This window comes from Notechis scutatus, chromosome 7 (genome assembly GCF_049901735.1).
Source record: "Notechis scutatus isolate UNSWTSFEM ecotype Mainland chromosome 7, rNotScu1.2, whole genome shotgun sequence".
NCBI lineage: Eukaryota > Metazoa > Chordata > Lepidosauria > Squamata > Elapidae > Notechis > Notechis scutatus.
In genome coordinates this window covers 14,783,887-14,804,520 of record NC_142015.1, presented here as the reverse complement: position 1 = coordinate 14,804,520, position 20,634 = coordinate 14,783,887, and the positions used below count along the sequence as shown (strand labels likewise).

At 41.8% G+C, this 20,634-nt stretch overlaps 2 protein-coding genes across 4 annotated transcripts in view; one reads left to right on the top strand and one right to left on the bottom strand.

Moving 5' to 3' along the window:
* Nucleotides 1-6,851, top strand: part of AEBP1 (AE binding protein 1) — a 34,386-nt gene extending 27,535 nt beyond the window's left edge. For both annotated transcript variants that reach the window (XM_026671392.2, XM_087969680.1), the window contains exons 19-22: nt 155-497; nt 1,153-1,292; nt 2,248-2,347; nt 4,952-6,851. In XM_026671392.2, coding sequence (XP_026527177.2) covers nt 155-497; nt 1,153-1,292; nt 2,248-2,347; nt 4,952-5,511 — 1,143 coding nt within the window. In that variant the 3' untranslated portion in view covers nt 5,512-6,851. The remainder of the gene's footprint in view (nt 1-154; nt 498-1,152; nt 1,293-2,247; nt 2,348-4,951) is intronic.
* Nucleotides 6,852-6,884: 33 nt separating this feature from the next.
* Nucleotides 6,885-19,180, bottom strand: POLD2 (DNA polymerase delta 2, accessory subunit). 2 transcript variants are annotated; one of them, XM_087969721.1, is made up of 11 exons: nt 18,786-19,180; nt 16,923-17,159; nt 15,319-15,440; nt 12,936-13,059; nt 12,705-12,819; nt 11,465-11,663; nt 10,499-10,579; nt 10,232-10,389; nt 9,701-9,828; nt 8,621-8,722; nt 6,885-7,187 (listed from the first exon to the last, which is right to left on the bottom strand). In XM_087969721.1, exons 2-11 carry the CDS (start codon nt 17,122-17,124, stop codon nt 7,012-7,014), a joined length of 1,407 nt encoding a protein of 468 aa, XP_087825847.1. In that variant the 5' UTR covers nt 17,125-17,159; nt 18,786-19,180; the 3' UTR covers nt 6,885-7,011. The 2 variants fall into 2 exon arrangements, with proteins under 2 accessions (XP_087825847.1, XP_087825848.1); XM_087969722.1 differs by having other exon boundaries at nt 16,923-17,161; nt 18,795-18,890.
* Between the last annotated feature and the right edge of the window lie 1,454 nt (nt 19,181-20,634).

Sequence of the window (20,634 nt, the reverse complement as noted above, 5' to 3'; positions counted from 1 at the left end):
GAACTTTATATAGCTTCACTTTTAAAATGGAAAAAAAAAGCAGCTTAATCATGGCTTACAAGAAAAAAAAATACTTATTTTTCATTGGAATATTGTGGTGTGATCACATTCTTTCCAGCATCCATGACTTTACTTTGGAACCTTTTTCTCCCAGGTGGCAGTTGAGGTGAAGGCCATCCTAGCCTGGATGGAGAAGATCCCCTTTGTGCTTGGTGCCAACTTCCAAGGGGGAGAGAAACTCATTACCTATCCTTTTAACATGGCTCGGTCCATCAATGAGAATGAAGTAGGTCCGCCACCATCCCTGGAAGACTATGAAGAGGAAAACCCAGAAGTCAGAGAGACCCCAGACCATGCCATCTTCCGCTGGCTGGCGATTTCCTATGCATCGGCCCATCTCACAATGACGGAAACGTTTCGTGGAGGTTGTCAGGATCAAGATGTGACCAATGGAATGGGGATTGTCAATGGGGCCAAGTGGAAACCACAAACGGGCAGTAAGTATGAAGCATGGAAGAAAAGCAGAAGGAACCTCAACCGTTTGATCTGTTAGGAGAAGTGCTGCTATTGATAAAACAGAGCTGCATGTGGATGTACACATTTCAAACAAGATTCTTTCAAGTTCTCCTGCCTCCTTTTTGCTTTCAACTCGTGTTTGTCCAATGCCTTTTTGGTCCTCTCCTGCTTGGTTCTGAATTTGCATAGAGCACATGAGAGGCATTCTATATTTTTTTCATTACAATGTTGATCTTTTTGGTTCAAAGTATCCTCCCATTTTGTAGAACACAAAAAGGAACGGAGAATTAGCAAGCTGAAGAATTTAAAGGCATAAGGAAATTTCAGAATTGTAATCTTGTATGTGTGTGCATGCATGCATGTGCAGTGGTGACACTAGGTTTAGATAGATTTCTGGATCAGTATGATCTCCAATAGAATATGAGATTAAATAGGATATCTTTATTGTTTAAGCAGTTCTCTCGTGAAGTTTGGTTTCTCACCCTTTGAGGGTTTAAACATCAATTGGGTTTTCTAAATTTCACTTCATCCTGACTTTGCAGTCTTTGTACAACTTGTAGAAGTGAGTTTGTCAAGGGAATTAAGGCCTTAAGTGGAGAGTGGAAGGTGATGTCCTTTTCCTGTTAACTCTTTCAGCCCTGAATGATTTCAGCTACCTACACTCCAACTGTCTGGAGCTCTCCATCTATCCTGGGTGTGACAAATTTCCCCATGAAAGTGAACTTCCACAGGAGTGGGAAAACAACAAGGAATCTCTGCTGACATTCATGGAGCAGGTGAGGTGCAGAATTGGTCCACAGAGTGGCAGTAAACAAACCTTTTCAGATACACAGGGCAGATATAGAACAGTAGCACCTTGTGCTTAGAGTATCTCAATATACATCAGGTGCACCTGATAACCTGCTCAGTCAATAAGGATTAAGCCAATAATATACCTTTACTTCTACTTGCATGTAGAAGTAGAAGAAGGTGAGTGTCCTTCACCAAGTCATGAAGAGAACAACTTGGAACAACAACACAGCTGGCTGGCTGGATAGAGTAGATGGAAAATAGTTGTACTTTCTTTTGTTGTCTCCAAATAGTCATTTTAATGGAAAAGAGGGAAATGATTAATGTACATTTTAAAATTACATTTATAAGCCATCTTTTCTTTGGAGTTCAAGGTGGTGTCTCGAGCAGAGTCTCTACTTACTATCCCATCAATAAACCAATGAACTTATTATCTTGAGCTAAGTGACTGGCCCCAAGTCACTTAATAAACTGTTAGGCTGGACAGGTATTTAAATCTAAGTATCTCTACTTCAAGATTAGTGCCTAATCTGCTAAACTACATTGTTTTTATGTACTTCGCTGGAGCATTGAAAGCTTGGTTAGCTCTTCTGTCTCTGCTATTCAAGGACAGTAGAAATATTGGATGGTTGGACAGTGTTTACAGGGTTAGTTCCTTTACAGTCCTTCTCTGAGCACCCTCAAACATTTTGGTGGATGGAGATTACCAGAACATGCTTTTTTCCCCGTTGCGTACTATGCAAAATATCTAGTGCACTAACTTGGAATACATGCATGTTCTGTGAGCCACCTGAGTTCTTAGCAGGCACCTGTCTTTTCATAGTAGCTTAATGGACTTTTTGGAAGCCTGGAGATCTGAGGTAGATGACCACAGGAAAGGCAACATCTAAGCCATTTAAAATAAAAATGTAATTTTCCAACCTTAAAGGCTGTGTCTTACAGGTACATCGCGGTATTAAGGGCACAGTGACAGATCAACAAGGAGATCCTATTGCAAATGCATCCATTTCTGTGATGGGGATCAAACACGATGTGCAAACAGGTATGCCTAGAATAGTGAAGACAAATATACAAGTCCTTTCATCGAGCCTTCTTAGCACACACATCTCCTTGATCTTTTTGCTTGCAAAGCATGTGCCCTTTTTCTTTTCTTTTTTAATAAAGTTTTATTTGGGTTTTCACACATACAAAATACAAGTAAAACATCTTTTTTGAAAATAGCATGGTCCCGGGTTGAACTTATTTATACAGACACAAAACTCAATTTCATGCTCCTTTTTGTATTCTATTCCATATCTTATACTATTTTACATTTTCTATATAGTTTTTCCCCTCTTTTAATTTTCTCAATTTTATTTTGATTATCTCATCTCAATTCAAATCATTATATTTATACTTTTGTCTGTCCTGTTTCAATTTCATATTATCTTTTCTCATTAAACAAATTTTCTCCTGTAGTTACTAATTGGAGTATGACACCTTTATATCTTTTAATTACATCCATTCAACTCTTATTTAAACTTCAATATATACCTTAAGTTTATGACCTTCAATATAATACATAATACATAACTTCCAATCGAATTCTGCTTGGTACATTCTTATAATACACACTATATTCTTTTTAAAAAAAAGATTGTAAATATATGTAATTATAAACCCTCATTCCATTCCAGTTCAGTTCTATCATTAATAATCATTAAAATCTTAACATCTTTAACACTTCTTTTCAATTAAATATCATACTTCATTAAAAACACATATAATCTCCATAATTAATTTTTCCCTTATTTCTCTTCACATATGTTTTATAAATCATTAAATATACCTTTTGTTACATTTATTTATTGACAAGCATTCCACTGAATTACGGTAGCTATTTTATCAGACATTTTAATCATACATTGTTTCATATTTTCTAAAATTATTTGTTTCTAATATAACCATACTATCTTATGTACCTTTGCAGAATCCCTTTTTCCATTAAGTTTTCACCCATTATCTCTAAATAGGCCGTTTCTCTATATTTTGCTTCTGTCCTTTATAACTTCTTTTCCTTTCTTTCTTCCCTCTCATCTTCTCCCTCCCCTTTTTAACCCCCTTGTCTCTCTAGTTCTAATTCTCTCTTCTGCATTTCCCTCTTCTGTTGCTTTCTGATTTTACACTTATTTTTCACTCTTTTTTTTTTTTTTGGAGTTGTTTTTCCCAATCTTAAACTTTCCATTCTCTTTCCCCCCTTTAACTAAGATTACTTGTTCATTAAAGATGGCTTCTTCTTTGTCGCAATCTTCTTGTTCTGCAGGCATTTCTTGTTGTTTCTCATAATTCCAAATCTCCATTTCTAAAAACTGAAATACGAAGCCAAAAGAACCTCTCCCTTCTTGTGCATCTTCTTTGTACTTTTTAAGTTCCATTTTCAGTTCTTCTAAAAGTGGAGCCATTTTAAACAGTTTTAAACAACCACCCGATTGATTTTAGTCATTCAAAACAATAACCAAGAATCCAGAAATCATCAAGTAATCCAGATAGTCCTGAGTTATATCTTCTTATTTCTTTTTCGACTTTCTCTTCCTATTGATGTCAAAGTGGATTTTTTTCCAATTTCTTGCTTAAGTCTCTTAGCTGTCAGTATAGGAAAAAGAGAAAACCAAATCTTTTCCCTTTTCTCTCTCCTTCGCAGCTTAAAAAACTTCTTAGGGAACAATGTTATTGTTTTTTAATAGTTTCAATTCCAGGGTACCTTATTTGTTCCTTTTGCTGTTTGACCCGGTCAACCAAAACTTTCTCTTCTTATCTTCCTCCTGCACATTCTTTTCCGGTTGAGTTCTTCTTTGTGGTGGCCATTTCTGACCACCGCTGCAACCGCCTTCGGGAAAGGGAGTAATGGCCAGCTGGGGAGGAGAGATGCAGCTCTCCTCAACCCTGCTGGCAGTCTCCCCTCTCTTCACCACCTCTACAGGGTGGCTTAGCCCCGAAACCAGCCAGCTCGGGGCGCTCCAGCGGCAAGCACGGATCGAAGCCTCGCAGAGACGAGGTTTCGGTCTGTCGCTGAAGAAGCTCAAACCGGAAGCCGCATGTGCCTTTTTTCATACACACAGAGTTGGAAGGGACCTTGGTCTTCTAGTTCAACCCCATGCTCAAGTAGGAGATCCTATACCATTTCAGACCAAAAGCCTCCAGTGATGGAGCACCCACAACTTTTGAAGGCAAGCCGTTCCTCTGGTTGTTTTCAGTGTTAGGAAATTTTCCTTAGTTCTAGTTTCTCTCCCTCTTTAATTTCCATCCATTGTTTCTTGTCTTGTCTTCTTGTGCTTTGGGAAAATAGGTTGACTCTCCGCAACCCTTCAAATACTGGAACACATTTCCTTATTTGCAATCAGTTTCAGCATCATGGCAATAGCACTTAGATTTATATACAGCTTCATGGTGCTTTTTAGCCCTAAGCATTTTACAGAGTCAGCATATTACCCCCAACAATCTGGGTCCTCATTTTACCGACTTCAGGATGGAAGGCTGAGTCAACGTTGGGTTGGGGAGACTCAAACTGCTGAACTGCTGGCAGTGGGCAGTCAGAATTAGCCTGTGATACTGCTTTCTAACCACTGTGCCACCATGGCTCATCAGATGTTGCTCTCTTGTTTTCCAGCAAGTGGAGGCGATTACTGGCGCATCCTGAATCCTGGCGAATACCGTGTTACAGCCAAGGCCGAGGCCTACAATCCGAGTGTCAAAACCTGCAGCGTCTTTTATGACATCGGAGCCACCCAGTGCAACTTCATCTTGTCACGGTCCAACTGGAAACGCATCCGAGAGATCATAGCCATGAACGGCAACCACCCTCTTGGGAGGCCCATGCTGGGACGACCCATGACACCTAAGGAGCGCATGCGCTGGAGGATGAGGATGCGCCAAAGAGCTCGCCTGCGCCAGAAGATGCTTGAACGGCTGCGGAAAACCAACACAAGCATTCCCACCACCGTTCCTCCAAGTTCTGCATTTCCCTTCTGGTTCAGCAGCACCACGCTCCCACCGTGGAGCCAAGAGCCTCCCATAGCAGAATCAGCCACTTCTTGGGATGCCGATGTCTACACGGAGACGGTGACGGAATGGGAAACCGTAACGGAGGAAATAACCGAGGCGGAGATGACTGGCACAGCCTTTCCCATGACCACAGCAGAGACGTACACAGTGAACTTTGGCGATTAGGATTAGTCTGTCAAGTTTGTGAGGCCTGCAGGCCAGGAACGCTCTAAAGACATTCCTAAAGCCTACTCCGCCTCTTCTGGAGCAGGTAGTGATATCTATTCACTGTAGTATGTGGAGGCACGTTCTCCTAGCTTTAGGACCCACCAGGAACCCCTTGCTTTAAGCAGGCTCCAAGAGCCGTCACATTTGTATCACTTATTTTTCAAACACACACAACTTTCCAACGAACAATTTTCTCTTTCTTCTTTGGATAAAAAGGCTCAGCTTTCTATATAGGGCTGGAACACTAAAGCCCTGCTGAATGGAAAGTTGAGGTGAACCAATTGTACATCTCAGACTGACTATAGAATAGGGAACAAGCTAAGAACATAATCTGGCTTAATCTTTATCGTTCTGGTATATTCACTTTTTTTTACTCCATTCTACTCTATGATGTTCTTTACAGCAGGGGTCCCCAGCACCACCACCCTAGTCCAAGGACCAGCACTGGTCCTCAGCATGCCAGCAACTGGGCAGCGCAAACAAGCAAAGCCCCATCCATAGGATGTAGGGAGCATGCAAAACCACGCCCCCTCCGGTCCATGGAAAACTTTCTCCATGAGACCAGTCCCTGGTGCCCAAAAGGTTGGGGGCAGCTGCTTTACTGTAATCTACAGTGTAGGATTCTTGCAATGGGGAGAGAGAAGCAGGCTAGGCCTTTATCCAGTGGCCCACAGCTGTTGCTTGCCCATGCTTCCCACTGAAATAATGGAGCCCATCAAGCACTGACACATATTTGGGACACAACCCAACAGTTTTATCCAAGTGCTCCCATGACTGTTTATTTGCAGTTTTAATACTTTTATGAAAGAGATGTGCTATATGAAAAATTCAGATTTCTTTCCAGTTCTATTTAAGAAGTGAAAGAATTCTTAAAGCATTAGAATAAGAGCCATAACTAGAACCAAGCAAAAATTAAGTTGAAAATTGATTGAGGGGAAAAATCTATTTTTGACTTCTCAATATGCCAATCAGGTTAAGTTTCCAAAGCATAAATGACTTTCTTTCAGTTTTGCTCACTTGATTTGGCTTGAATTCCCATATACCCAGCATTCTGGGTATTTTCCAAAGTGAGGAGTTGATACAACCTAATTGTTTCCCAGTTACAAAGTCAGTATCACTTCGTTGTGGTCCTCCTAACATCAAGGAAAGCTGCTGCCTTGATTGCAACAGTCAAGAAGGAAGATTGTGATTTGCTAAGTTTGAAGCAGCTGCTGCCCAGGAGGCAGTCCAGGGTCACCTTGAGCCTTTTTGTTTTTCCAACAGTTGTATTCATTGAATAAAATGAATTATACAAGAAATTCCCTTGTTTTTGGTCATGAAGATCAAACATATACGAACAAACCAGAATATTTTATTCTATTCCTATCTATCTGAACCAAAGGTCAAACTTTACAGTAAAAAGCAGGAACAGGGATGACTACCAAGTTCCAGAAAGAAGGAGACCTAAGTCCATGTCTCTCAGTCACCAGTCTCCATCACTGTCTCTTCTTCTTCTTCTTCTTCTTCTTCGTCATCACCAAAGGCCGAGAAAGTAACCGGCTGACAAGTGAGATCGCACAAATTGATCAAGCAAGCTGTCTGTGTTGAGCTGAAATCAGGAAGTGTCACCAGCAAGACTTTCTGTCCATCTTCTCCTGCAAAGGAGGAAGTAAAGTGAAGGCCACTATCAGAACTTTGGAAGGAACAAGTGAGGATGAGGAAAGGGTCAGTATTTTTCTCTTGTCCCCCTCTTCCCAAGTTGGGAAAAACATTTCTGATTGCTGTTGGTTTTTAAGAAAGCTTTCCTAATCTCTATCAGGGTTTGTATTAACATTTGCCTCTCTCTCACCACTGACTTTTAGAGCCACCAAGGGAGACGCCAGATTCAGCCGTGTTTGCAATATGCACTCACATTGCCCGTTCCTGCCCTACTACCATGGCAGAGAGTGTGCTTTGTACAGTTCCCAAGTTGAAGCCCTGCTCTCATCAGAAAGGATTAAGGATTAGGGGACGGTAAAGACATAAAATATTCTAGGAAACAACTTGCAATTCAGGGGATTGACATTTTTTTCTACCTAGAGCAGTTTTTATTTGACTTTCAGTAGACTTGGGGCAAGTGGTGGTGGGCTGGATGAACAAAGCTCTTGGTATAACACAGATTCCAGTGCTTTAGGCTAATGTAGCTGTTGTGGGATCTGCTAACAAAAATATCTAATAAAAATAAACCAACTTATAAAACCAGAACTGATGCAGATGCGAAAGGGTCTCGGTACTTACAAAAACATTGAACTATCTAACTTATTGGGATAGATTTATGACTTACATTGAATAACAGAAAACTATATAATCTTGCATCTGAATGTTCTGCCTGGTTTAACTCACTCCCCAGACTGTTGGGCAAAATATTGTAGGCTCAAGTACATCTTGGTTACACAAGGGTGAACTTTTTCAGCCAGTCATGTTATGCTGGCAACAGCTACAAAGGCCGCATCAAAACCTCTGCACAGAGGAATTGTGAGAAATTTCTATGGTATATTGAGAACATTCCATGATTTGGCAATGTCTGCCACCCTCCACCCCTTTTGTTTTGCATGGTTCAGGCTCCTTTCTGCAACAAACCCCATAAGAGACAGCAAACTCCATCATGGAGCAATCCACTTTACAGAAGGGGGGGAACCAAAGAGCAGGTCTATATCCTGTGTCAATCCTAATATTTATATGAACAGTTACTGATTTTAAAAGCAACTAAACAAGCAGTCCGCCCCCAAAAAAACCTTTCCCCCCCCAGAAAATTATTGGTTCCTCTTTGCCAACTCTGATTTAGCATGATGGGCGATCCAGCAAATATGTTCATTTAATCAACCGTGGTTAAATCATGATATTTGCTGGGACAATGAAACTCAAGTGAGGCATCCTGGGCTTCCCAACCTGCTTTTATTCTTTTCTATCTGGCAGTGGAACTTTGTCTTTTGCAGGACAGTGGCTTCCAATGTATTGCTTACACCCTTAGGGAAAAACCCCACCAAGTCTCAGCCAGGAAGAAGTCAAGCCTGTCTTGCAGAAGACGCAGCTGCCAATACTAGCTTACCTTTGACTTCCTTGGATTTGAAGGAGGGTGCATTGCCGCAGAAATAGATATGAGGGCAGTCACTGAAGATGAAAGGGTCTGTCTTGTAAAATGGATAACAGCCTGAAAGACAAGGCAGATCAGGGACTTTAAATAAATGGCCGTCAACCTTAAGGCAAAACATGTGATCTGCTCCTTGCATGGAATCAACATGATATGCCTCAGAAGATTGATAGTTCCAGGCAGGCTGTGACCTCCCTATAAAATAACAGATCATTTTAGGCTGATTTGGGTTTGGGCCAAAACCAAGGGAATTTGAAAGGGTAAGTAGGGTTCAGTTGGTGCACCTCACTCTGCTGCTCCTCCTTCTCTCCATGGTGTTTCTGCCCTATGATTTTTCTGGCACCTTCCTACCTCCCTTCTGGTTGAATCCAAATGCAGCACATATGCATAGCCACTGGGCCTCATTCCCATCTTCCCTGTGCTTTCTTTCCTTCCACACCCACTCAAGAGATCTAGTCTTACTTTCCTGCCAAAGCATACATCCAGCCTTCCTTTTCCCTGCTCTCTCCCACAGAACAGTTCTATTGGAATACACATGCTTCAGGTCTGGGCAGGGATTTAACACCTGCTCCAGTTCCATGCACTGACAAAGCACAGATGCTTTATCCTGTGCATAGAATGCTCTACCTACAATGTTCTACTGTACATCCCTAGGAGATATTGTTGAAAATGTAGGTACTGTATTCTCCATTTGCAACTCAAGTTTTATGCTTCTGCATTGCATTCTCACTGGCTTAGATACTATGGGCACTCTTTTATGATAGAGCAATCTCATATTTAATCATATATTTAAGATATATAACAGAAATTAAGACAAAGAGGAGGAAGCAGACACTGATCTTCTACTACAGGCAAACATCCCCTCCTCCTTTACCCCAAAATGCACGAGCTGCATATTTGAGAGGTCTTGCTAGCAACCAGACTTTAATCCCCCATAATACACCCAAGGTCAAACAAACTGAGAGTTGGTTTAGCTCATCTGCAAAGCTTAAAATAAGACAAACAAAACCCAGCAAAGCTATCTCTTAGTTATATTACCCAGAGTGTCTGGAGCTGTGGGGCTGAGATGCCCAATCCTTAAGGTCCATTCCAGAATTTCCAGATAATCAGACATGCTGCTGTACTTGAAAATATCACTTACGTTTTGGCCTGAAGTTCCCAGAAACCTACACAGAGAAAAATGGCAATTGTTCTATATTTGAATAAAAAGAAACTCTGGTGTACAATGTCAAGGAAGGGACTTTAATGCATTATATTTTTATTCTTCATATATTTTCAGAGTAACTCAGAAGTAACATACAGGCAGGCCTCACTTAATGTTCAACCATTCAATGACTGCTAAAAGTTACAATAGTGCTGAAAAAAATGGTCCTGACAAACAGTCAATGGGGGAAGCTGGATTTGTTTTAACAACCGCATGATTCATTTAACAACTTATTACAGTGATTTGCTTCACAACTGTGGCATAAAAGATTATAAAACCAGGCAAGACTCTCGTAAGAACCGACTTGCTTAGCGATGGAAATTCTGGTCCCACAACCCGTACAGAACAAAGATGCTGGTTTTTACCTGACTCCATCAATGTTTGCCTGGTATGGGTTGGTGACTAGCTGCAGGGTGGTGTATGCATTTGAGAGAGGAAACATGCAGCGATGCAGGGGCTGCTGAGGCAACGTGTAGTTGGTTGGATCAAACTCACCTGGCATCACATCGATAGGGATGGACATCTGTAAGGGGAGAGTGGGCAAGCCCTTAGGTCCAGGGGACACTGCACACCATGGACAGAGGGAAGAACAGAAAAAGCTTCTTCACCCTTTCTTGGAAAAAAAAACTTACACAGAGCTGCAGCAGAATTTCATCCAGCATTTTTACAGCTTCCACACTGGCTGCTTGAGTCTTCTTGGTGAGGTATTTTGCCTGCATGACAAGGTACAAAAAAGAGTGAAGTATGAATTAAAAGGAAATGAAATAAATGCTGAATGAATACAAGAAAAGCTAAAGGATAATACTGAAGGGCTCTTCCCCCCTATTTAATAAGGCAGAAATATCCCCTGTGTTAAATCTCTTTTTAACAAGGACTAGGGCTGTACTGATATTCAAGATTAACATCAAAGTTCAAAAGATGGAATGAAACACATACAAAGAAAGTGATAGCACAGTCTGGAGTGGGTTGGTAGAGAGGCTCAAAACTTCCCAACTCAAAATAGGAGATAAACCAAAATGCTGTTGAATTGGTAAAGCATAAAAATCCCATTGGAGATTTCATGACTACAATAGGTTGGAATCCTGGCTTGAACTAAAGCTATCCATTTGTTTTAATATTCCATAGTAATTTTCTTGAGAAATTTTCACAGGGATTGGTTGACTACTGTAAGATCATCAATGAGTTTGCTGTGATCTTCCATCTGAAGGAACAGAACTAGACATCTTAGCTAGTTTGGTCTAGTGGTGAAGACACTAGGCTAGAAACCAGGAGACTGTGAGCTCTAACCCCTCCTTAGGCATGAAAGCCAGCTGGACGGGCCAATCACTAGGAGACTGAGTTCTAGTCCCGCCTTAGCCACAAAAGCTGGCTGGGTGATTTTGGGGCCAATCACTCTCAGCCCAACAGAGGATGGTTATTGTGGGGAAAATAGGAGGGAGTATTAGCAACGGTCACCGCCTTGTTCACACTACAATAATGATATGATAAAAATAAACCTAATAAATAAATGCATCCTCTTTGGAATGGAGAGTGAAAGAAAGACACAACATAAATGCAATGCACACCAATAGTGTGGCTCACATTTCTGACACCTTCACCTTGTTCATGCTGTCTCTGCTCTGGGTATTCTGGCTAAGCAAGTTGCCTGCCAGTATGACTCGAGAAATCAGGGCCGCGCTGGATTGCTCCCCCTCTGCGCCCAGCTGTCCTGTCACCATGTCCACCAGAAGCTGCATGCCCAGGAGACTGTCTCCACTCTTGCCACCAAGGCCCAGGCCTGACACCAGCAAGACAAATCTGCAAGGTGAAATACAAGCCACAGCGGTCAGAACACAGAGTGGCCTTTGTATTTGGGAAATGGCTTATGTCGGGACACTTAACAAAGAAACTTCTAAGGAAAGAAGGGAAGCCGGCCCATCACTAGGATCTCTCGGCCACAAAGATGGTCCCTGTAAATGAGCATCCAGCAGCCATGAGGGTAAAGGGATGCCATGCTGCCACCAGAGAATGGAGAACAATTTTAGGTTCATTTATCCTGAGGGATTGTTGTTGTTTTTAAAGAAAAAGGACAATATGTGCATTACCCTTAGTCAAGGTTTCATGCATCTATTTTACTTTCTTTGCCAAAAAGGGTGCCTGGTGTTTTGTCAGTTTGCTGTTAAGTTTCAGTGATGCCATCGTAGCTACTCCAAGGTCCATACCACCAAAGGAAGATGGGGAACTTATAGCGTGGCCGACACATAAATTAAGTAATTATTGATTGATCCACCATTAAGGAGAGATCTCTGAGGAATTGTATCTCTGCAGATGGCCACTTGCAAGAACAAACCTGGGAGCCTGTTCCTTGTTCCAGTTCTAGACTGGCAATTGGTGGAAAAAGTACAGGTAGTCCTTGATTTACAACAGTTCACTTAGTGCCGTTCAAAGTTACAATGGCATTGAAAAAAGTAACTAATGACCATTTTTCAGTTACAATCCCCATGAATCATGAGATCAAAATTCAGATACTTGGCAACCGGTTCACACTTATGGCCGTTGCTGTGTCCCTGGGTCACGTGATCCCCTTTTGCAACCCTTTGACTCACAAAGTCAATGGGGAAGCCAGATTCACTTAACAACCAAGTTATAAACTGATCAATTTTAGTGATTCACTTAACAACTGTGGCAAGAAAGGTCATAAAATGGGCCAAAAGTCACTTAACAAATATCTCACCGAACAACAGAAATTTTGGGCTCAATTGTGGTCATAAGTTGAGGACTACCTGTATTCTGAGTGACAGAGAACCCTGGACTGCTTCAGCAGAGGTTGTCATGGGACAAGGTTATAGGGGGCCTCACTTGTCTGTGCTGGGCCCCATCATAGGCAGCTGGGTTGGCATATCTGCAAAGCAGTGATCTTCCACAAGGAATCTGCCATCGTCCTTCTCTGTACCATAGACGGCAAGGATGGTCCCTGAAACAGCAGAAAGGGACAGATGTGAGCAATCGAATGGAACGTTTGCCTCCACAAAAGCCAGGCATTCAAAAGATGTCAAGGGCAAGAAGCTCAAAACAGGGTCATCAGCCCACCTGTCACCAGCTTGTCAATCGGTATCTCTCCCTTAAGTTTGATCCTCTGCAGCTCATCCTCCAGGATCAGTTCATCTGACTCGTGAATGTATTTGAGGCGGGGAGGATGGGGAGGCAGGTTGTGCTGTGAAGATGAACAGAGTCTTGCTGTGAGGAAGAAGAAAATGCGCACCAGCTTTGATGCTGAGCTTCTGATACACTTGGCAGGAGCTAAAGCACAGATTTTAAGCTGCTTAACTTTAAATCACTTCTTGGCCTAAGGACCTTTAAATCACTTCTTGGCCTAAAGAGGCTCACAAAAAGATTGCTACGGTGAACATAAACAATTTAGCATAGTGCAAACTGATGAAGTTTCTTCCAGTCACTCTCCTGCACCTCCCTCCCCCCAATGATCTGCATGTAGTCAAAAGATTGCCTGCAATTCTAGACTACAGGTTTTTTTTGTCAATGTTCTGTTCCAACTTTTCTTAAATTCAAGAATCAGATAAGGAAGGCAGACTGGCTGACACAAGGAGAGCACCAATGTATGGATACAGTTGCTTATCAAGCTTTTCTGAGAACACTGAAATCATCCTCCCCTGGTTAAGTCAGCAGCTGCTGCATTGTAGAAGCTGAACATATGGCTCCTAGGAGCTCAGATGACCACCAGATACATTTTGAACCTTGAACACAGGTGTTTAAAAGTCTAGGAACAAAATACTTGGATGGGATACAACATACTCATCTCTCATTGCTTTACATTTAGGGAGCGTCAAGACCTGTTCTGGAAAGCTGCTTAAGCACTGAATTATCCTATGGCCATCAATGATTTTTTTTTATAGTTTTCAAATTGATAGTTTGAGTTTTAGCACTGCTGTGGCTTGTAAGATACTTTTTTAATACCCTCTTATTCTAGAAGTAGTCGTCAACTTACAACAGTTCATTTAGTGACCATTCAAAATTAAACAGCAGAGAAAAAAGTGATTTATAAAGGTTTTTCACACTTACGACCATTGCAGCATCCCCATGGTCACATGATTTACATTTGGATGCTATTTATGACAGTTGCAATGTCCTGGGGTGATGCGATCATTTTTTTTGTGATCTTGGATAAGCAAAGTCAATGGGAAAACCAGATTCACTTCACAACTATGGCAAGAAAGGTCGTAAAATGCAAAATTCACATAACAAATGTCTCATTTAGCAACAAAAATTTTGGACTCAGTAGTGGTCATAAATCGAGGATTACCATCCTATACTACCTTCAGAAATGCCTGCTAATATTTTTTAGGAATTATCACATATTCTATTGCTCTCCCATGGTAAGCAGAGCAGAGGCTTCTCTACCACTGTCACTAGTGGTTTACAGCAAATAAAATTCTGTTTTATGTCGGCGGCATTTTAAGAAAAAAATACTGCAGACCGTAAATAGATAACTAAGTAACTTCAGACTGCAGAGTTAAAGGGAAGATTGAAGAACCACATGTTCAATAAACAGGAAACAGTCAAGTTTCCACTGTGCATTTAACTCAAAAAGTCCTGGCAGAAGCCTTTTCCTCCACAGGAAAAACTTGGCATTTGTTGGCAAAAACAACCTGCCCCCTGATCCCACAATTTTTCTCCAACATCCCATGCACAGACAGACAATTGGAAATGGCTGAATCCTCCCACATTTTTATCATTAGACTCTTAACATTCTGAAATAATACTTTTGAAATCATCAACAGCCCTGTGGATTTATGATATTTTCAGTCATTGACAAGACAGCAATGAATCAACCACAAAAAACAGATCTATGAGGCAAAATAATCTTAGAATGAATAGCTCTGATTTCCCAATCTGTCCTGACTAATGGATCAACAGTAATTCCTAATATGTTTCTATTTTGTTTGTTGGCACTCAGGAACACAGCAAGTGGGTTTTATGAAACAAACCAACAAAATGATGTTATCCATCTAATCAATAGCTTTTAAAGCCAATTTTTGGTGGTAAATTTCCAACACGTTTGCCATTAAGTCATGTCTGAATGTCTTACTGGGACAATTTTAATATTACTCATAAACTGTCTTTCCAAAATAAGCTAAATGTTAAGCCAATTGTGCAAGAGAGCAGTTTTTTAAAACAATAAGTCTGTTTCACAGACAATAAGTCCTTCCAGACAGAAAATTTATATTTCTGCTCACAAATCTGAGCAATTATTATGCAAGAGGAATTTGTTCAGGGAATGTTTTCTTAACCCCAGCATTATACAAGGCACTAGGACTGTGAGTCCAGAAAGGCCATTGCAAAACTTGAAAGGGTCTGAAAATCAATTGCAGACTCTTTAGATGCAGAAGATATCTGAGCCTGCCTTTGACGCCTCCCATGCTTCTTGAATGAAACCTGCAAGGTTCTTTTCTCATACCTCTTCACTGATTTCCCGTAAGATGGAAGGCTGAAGCTGCATGCACTTGAAGAGTGTTCCCACCACACAACACTTTTCTGAGATCTGCAACTCACATAGCTTTTTCACTGTAATGTTGCTCCCTTTAGGAAAAGTAGACAATGGATTAAATATGAGAAAATGTTAAGAGCCTATGATGTGGAATTAATTCACTTCAACACAGTGACTAAATTAGCAAAATACTGTGGACATAATATATTTAGATTTCAGCAAGGCATTCGACAAAGTAGACCACAACCTACTTCTTAGTAAGCTAGAAAAAAGTGGAATAGATAGCACCACCACTAGATGGACTCGCAACTGGTTGGCAAACCATACTCAATGAGTAGTCCTTAATGGGTCTAAGTCTACATGGAGGGAAGTAAGCAGTGGGGTGCCACAAGGTTCCGTCTTAGGGCCAGTACTGTTCAATATCTTCATTAACAACTTAGATGAGGGAATAGAAGGGGAATTTACCAAATTTGCAGATGATACTAAGCTGGCAGGAATAGCTAACACCCAAGAAGATAGGCTCAAGATCCAGATGGATCTTGACAGACTAGAATACTGGGCCGTATCTAACAAAATGAAATTCAATGTAGAGAAAAGTAAAGTCCTACACTTAGGCAAGAAAAACCAAAAGTATAGACTGGGTGAAACCAGGCTCAATAGCAGTAACTGTGAGGGATCTTGGAGTCTTAGTGGACAACCAGCTAAACATGAGCCAGCAGTGTGCAGCCGCTGCCAAAAAAGCTAATGCAATCCTAAGTTGTATTAACAGAGGGATACAATCAAGATCAAGGGAAGTACTAATATCACTCTATAAAGCCTTAGTAAGACCACACCTAGAGTACTGCATCCAGTTTTGTTCACCACATTATAAAAAAGATGTTGAGACTCTAGAAAAAGTACAGAGAAGAGCAACCAGGATGATTAGGGGACTGGAGGCTAAAACATACAATGAACGGTTGCAGGAACTGGGCTTGGCTAGTCAAGAGAAGGACCAGGGGAGACATGATAGCAGTCTTCCAATATTTGAGGGGCTGCCACAGGGAGGAAGGGGTCAAGCTATTTTCTAAAGCGCCTGTAGGCCAGACAAGGAATAATGGATGGAAACTGAGCAAGCAGAGATTTAACCTGGAAATAAGGAGAAACTTTCTGACAGTGAGAACAATCAGCCAATGGAACAGCTTGCCCTCGGAAGTTGAGGGTGCACCATCACTTGAGACTTTCAAGAAGAGATTGGACTGCCATTTGTCAGAAATGGTGTAGGATCTCCCGCTTGGACAGGGGGGACTAGATGACCTACAAGGTCCCTTCTAACTCTGGTTATCTGTTATCTGTTAATTAGAAGGGTTACTTCTGGTCAACCAGCTTGAAAGTCCAACATCTGTCTAGTTTCTGGGCTCACAATGTAAGATTTTATGTATTATTTTCGGGGGAAGGATGTTCAATAGAAGTTCCAAACCAGCATATTATAAAAGTAAGCACATATCAAGATTTTTAAAAAATACTGCGACACTACGTACGTCGTCAAAGTCCTGCACTGTCCACAAAACAAGACTTCATTAGGATGATAAGCTCACCCCATTTATGCCTGGCTCTGTCCACCAGTAACGGTCTCATCTGGATAAGGCGTGTAGCATAGATGTGAGCGTATTGCCGATTGAAAGTTCGCTCCCCAAGCCTGAAATTCTGGGAGCAGTTGGTATACGTTGAGATGGGCACGCGGGCAAAGGTGGAAGTCAAGAGGCCCTGTGCAGACTGGATACCCTGCTCTGAGAACATTGTGTTGCAGAATTAAGCAGCTACGTAGACGATTTCTGTTGGAGACGAAGAAATTAGGTGAGTAATCAGGGAAGTACTCTACAGAGCTTGAAATCAGGAATCTGGTAGCACCTTTTCTGACATAGCATGTTTTTCTTAAGAAGCATAAACTTTCATGAGATGTAGCTTACTTCACCAGCTGCCACTTTTTGTATCTCAAAAAGTAGCTGAAACTCACAAGAAGTTAAACCTTTAAGAACATGTTTATTTATTTGCTTGTTGATTGACTGCTATAATCACCCATCTCAGTAAATGACCCTGTTAGGTGGAAGAGGTATTTGAAGTTGGTGTTTTCTGAGCTTGTTTTTTGTAGATATTTTATTACCTGAACTAGGTAACATCATCCATGCTAAACGTCTATGGAGATTCTCAGTCATCCAGAACATAGTTGTCCCAAAGGTGCTTTTTCAAGAGGCAACTGGACTTTCTATTTCTTTGAAGACATTTCGCTTCTCATCCAAGAAGTGAAACGTCTTCAAAGAAAAACAAGGAAGTCCAGTTGCCTCTTGAAAAAGCACCTTTTGGGGCATCTTCAGTGCTACTAAGGAAGTGGGATTTCCTCTCAAGTTTATATTCTAGGGGCTTGCCCTGTCAGTGTTGGTGGGGGTGATCTTGGGGGTCTTTTGGCTTGTTTACTGTTAGCTTTTTAGGCAGTTCCTTGATTGGAATGCTATTTACCGGTACTTCTTGACTGTTGGTCTGATGTTAATTTTGGCAGCCATTTATCACATTGACTCCTGTCCTGAGCTGGGGCTGACTCAAGAGCCCCTTTAAATTTCAGGATCTGAGATTGGTGATGTAAAAGCTACTGCTTGTGAAGCATCCTTTCATATAGTATTATGCAATACTAGCTATACCTGTGCTTTGCTAAGAAACTATGTGATCAGGCTGAGTTTTTTGGAAGAATAAGGGGGAAAAGTTGTGCCTCTGCCTACCAGCATCCATCGGTATTCATCTGGCTAGCGTCTTGTCAGTGTGTGAGAGTTGAGGGCTGTTTGGAAACTGAAACAGTATTTGCTGTGTGAGCAAGGAGACAGCAAGAAGCCTAGGCGTGGCTTAGCTCAACTGTTTTTACTAAAACTGCTTGCAGCTGTGAAAGTAAAACTGAAACTCCTCTCCTCTGCTTGTGTTTTGCATTTGGAAGAGATTTCTTTTCAGGTGGGGTGGGGGAGTAGAACTTCTTAGCATCAGAGCATGTTAATAATAATATAGGAAATACTAACGCTCTGATGGTCATTTTGAAAAATCCTTTCTTAGTGAGCACCTAGAAGCCACGAGGAACATAAGTGCCAGATTTCAAGTTTGTAGGCTTTACGGTTCTGGAGATTTTGTGATGATGCGTGAGGGGTATTTCGCTTTTATATATATATATATATAATGTATCAACCCCCCAATTCCAATGGACTCTTGCTCCCTCCTCCTTGCAAAGTACTGGCATGCAGGGAACAGAAGGTAACTGGCATTTCTAATCTTTCTTAGATTAGAAATGCCAGTTACCTTCTGTTCCCTGCATGCCAGTACTCTGCAAGGAGGAGGGAGCAAGAGTCCATTGGAATTGGGGGGTTGATACATTCAAAAAATAATAGCAGCAACAAGAAGAGGCAGAACCCATGCAAACCTACCACGCCAAGCCCAAGTCCCAAGGCTTCCCTTGTTCCGCCTGCCGGGCTCAGCTCTTCCTTTCAAGGCTCCCGACCGCCGTTGGAGCGCCTTTGCCCTCCCTCACCTGCCGTACAAATTCACGCCGTCTTCCCGCCCCCTCCGCTTCAAGAGCTAACCCGGAGGAAAAGAAAATCTCCCCCGTCAAAGCCTGTCAGCGGCTCCTTCGCGCCGATCTAGCCCTCAGAAACCTGGGAGGACCGCGCGCGAAGAGGAAAAGCGCGCCAAACCCAAAGGCAGATCCCAGGCGGGGACTGAGAAACGCCGACGGGAAGTGACGTAGAGGCGCCGCGCAGTCTTTCCTCCTTCCATAGAATCACACCATGGACTCACATGTAGAGCGATATCGCCTTGAACTGATGTTTCCGGGTCGGTTTTTTGAGGGGGGAGGGGAGGGCTTTTCCTATGACACCGCCCCGCAGGAGGGCGTTTTAGAACGGCTGGCTCTGCGGCACGCGGAAGGGGGCGTGTTGGGGGGGGGGCTGTCAACAACGCATGCGCTGAATCCATTTTAGGGTGTGATGCGTGTTGGATTCATGCGAGGTTTCTTCTCCTTAAATGCACAGAAAAACCATATCCTTAAAACCCTTTAGATTAGAACCCCAACACAGACTGACTTCGGAAGCACTGGATATTTACTCTTTCTATAAAAAGTAAAGGGGAGAAACTTCAGTGAAAGCCTGGAAGATAAATACTAAGTTATTCTAAGGGTCACTCCAGCCATGCTGGACATAAGGATGGTGGCTAGATAGAACAGCAATTTCAAAGACCAAGAGAGTATTTCATTTAACCCGGAAATTAGTATTTTAGATTAGAACACTGGAAGACAGGATAATAAACTGTTTTAGAAGAAATCTATGCTTACAGTTGTAGGTTGTTCAAAAAAAACAACCCTATAAAAACAGCTGCATTTCGGTGCCCCAATACCTTTTGGTGGTTCTACAATAATTCAACTAGGAAATGAATAAGGAAGGAAGGCAGGCAGGACCTGTACAACATGGCTTTTAAAAAATGAGTTAGATTGGTATTTCTATTTGGTGCTACAGCATATTTTCATTCATCTGAAAGATTGAACTGATCTGAGAACCGGTTGCCCTCGTATCTATGTTTATAGCATGGCCATATCCTGCTTTCAGTGTTTTCAATTACAGTGTCGAGAAATTATCTTTGTGGCTCTGGTCTCCATGGTCATTTGGGCTTGGAGTTCAGGATCAATGAACATCTGGCTTCAATTGAAGCATTTGACCACATCTTGCCTAACGAACACTTTCCAAAGCATCTACTAGCCTTACCTTGGGCTTATTATATTGTATATTCTGTGAGTAATACTCTTTTGAAAGATAGTTCTACCAAGGCATAAAAGGCAAGGCTTGCATTTCCTTCAGATCCATGTTGCACAGAAAGTCAATTTAAGCTAGAAAAGAGAGCCAGGTTTCCTTACGTACTACTGATTCTGTCACCAGTGATAGCATTCCAAGTTTTCTAATACTTCTGTTAACAAGAGGTGACCAAAATGATCTGCCCTGAGTGCAGCTTGAAATGGGTCTTATTTCATTCTGTGAAAAATACTGTTGGGACAGTGGTAGGATTCAATTTTTTTTACTACTGGTTCTGTGGGCGTGGCTTGTGGCAGGGGAAGGATACTGTAAAATCTCCAGTCAGAGGTGGTATTTGCTGGTTCTCCGAACTACTCAAAATTTCCGTTACTGGTTCTCCAGAACTGGTCAGAACCTGCTGAATATCCATTTGGTTCAGTTCCAAGCCGGGAGAAAGATACTGGAAACATGGAGGCGGTTTGGAAAGATGGTTTAA

What these genes read in the sequence shown, in the direction of transcription:
- POLD2 (XM_087969721.1), bottom strand. Translation starts at nt 17,124, where the DNA reads ATGTTCTCAGAGCAGGGTATCCAGTCTGCACAGGGCCTCTTGACTTCC. An exon ending in TACGGGAAATCAGTGAAGAG is followed by an intron (nt 13,060 to 15,318) that starts GTATGAGAAAAG and finishes TCATCTTCACAG; the next exon opens with CACAACCTGCCTCCCCATCC. An exon ending in GCAGAGACAGCATGAACAAG is followed by an intron (nt 10,580 to 11,464) that starts GTGAAGGTGTCA and finishes CTTGTCATGCAG; the next exon opens with GCAAAATACCTCACCAAGAA.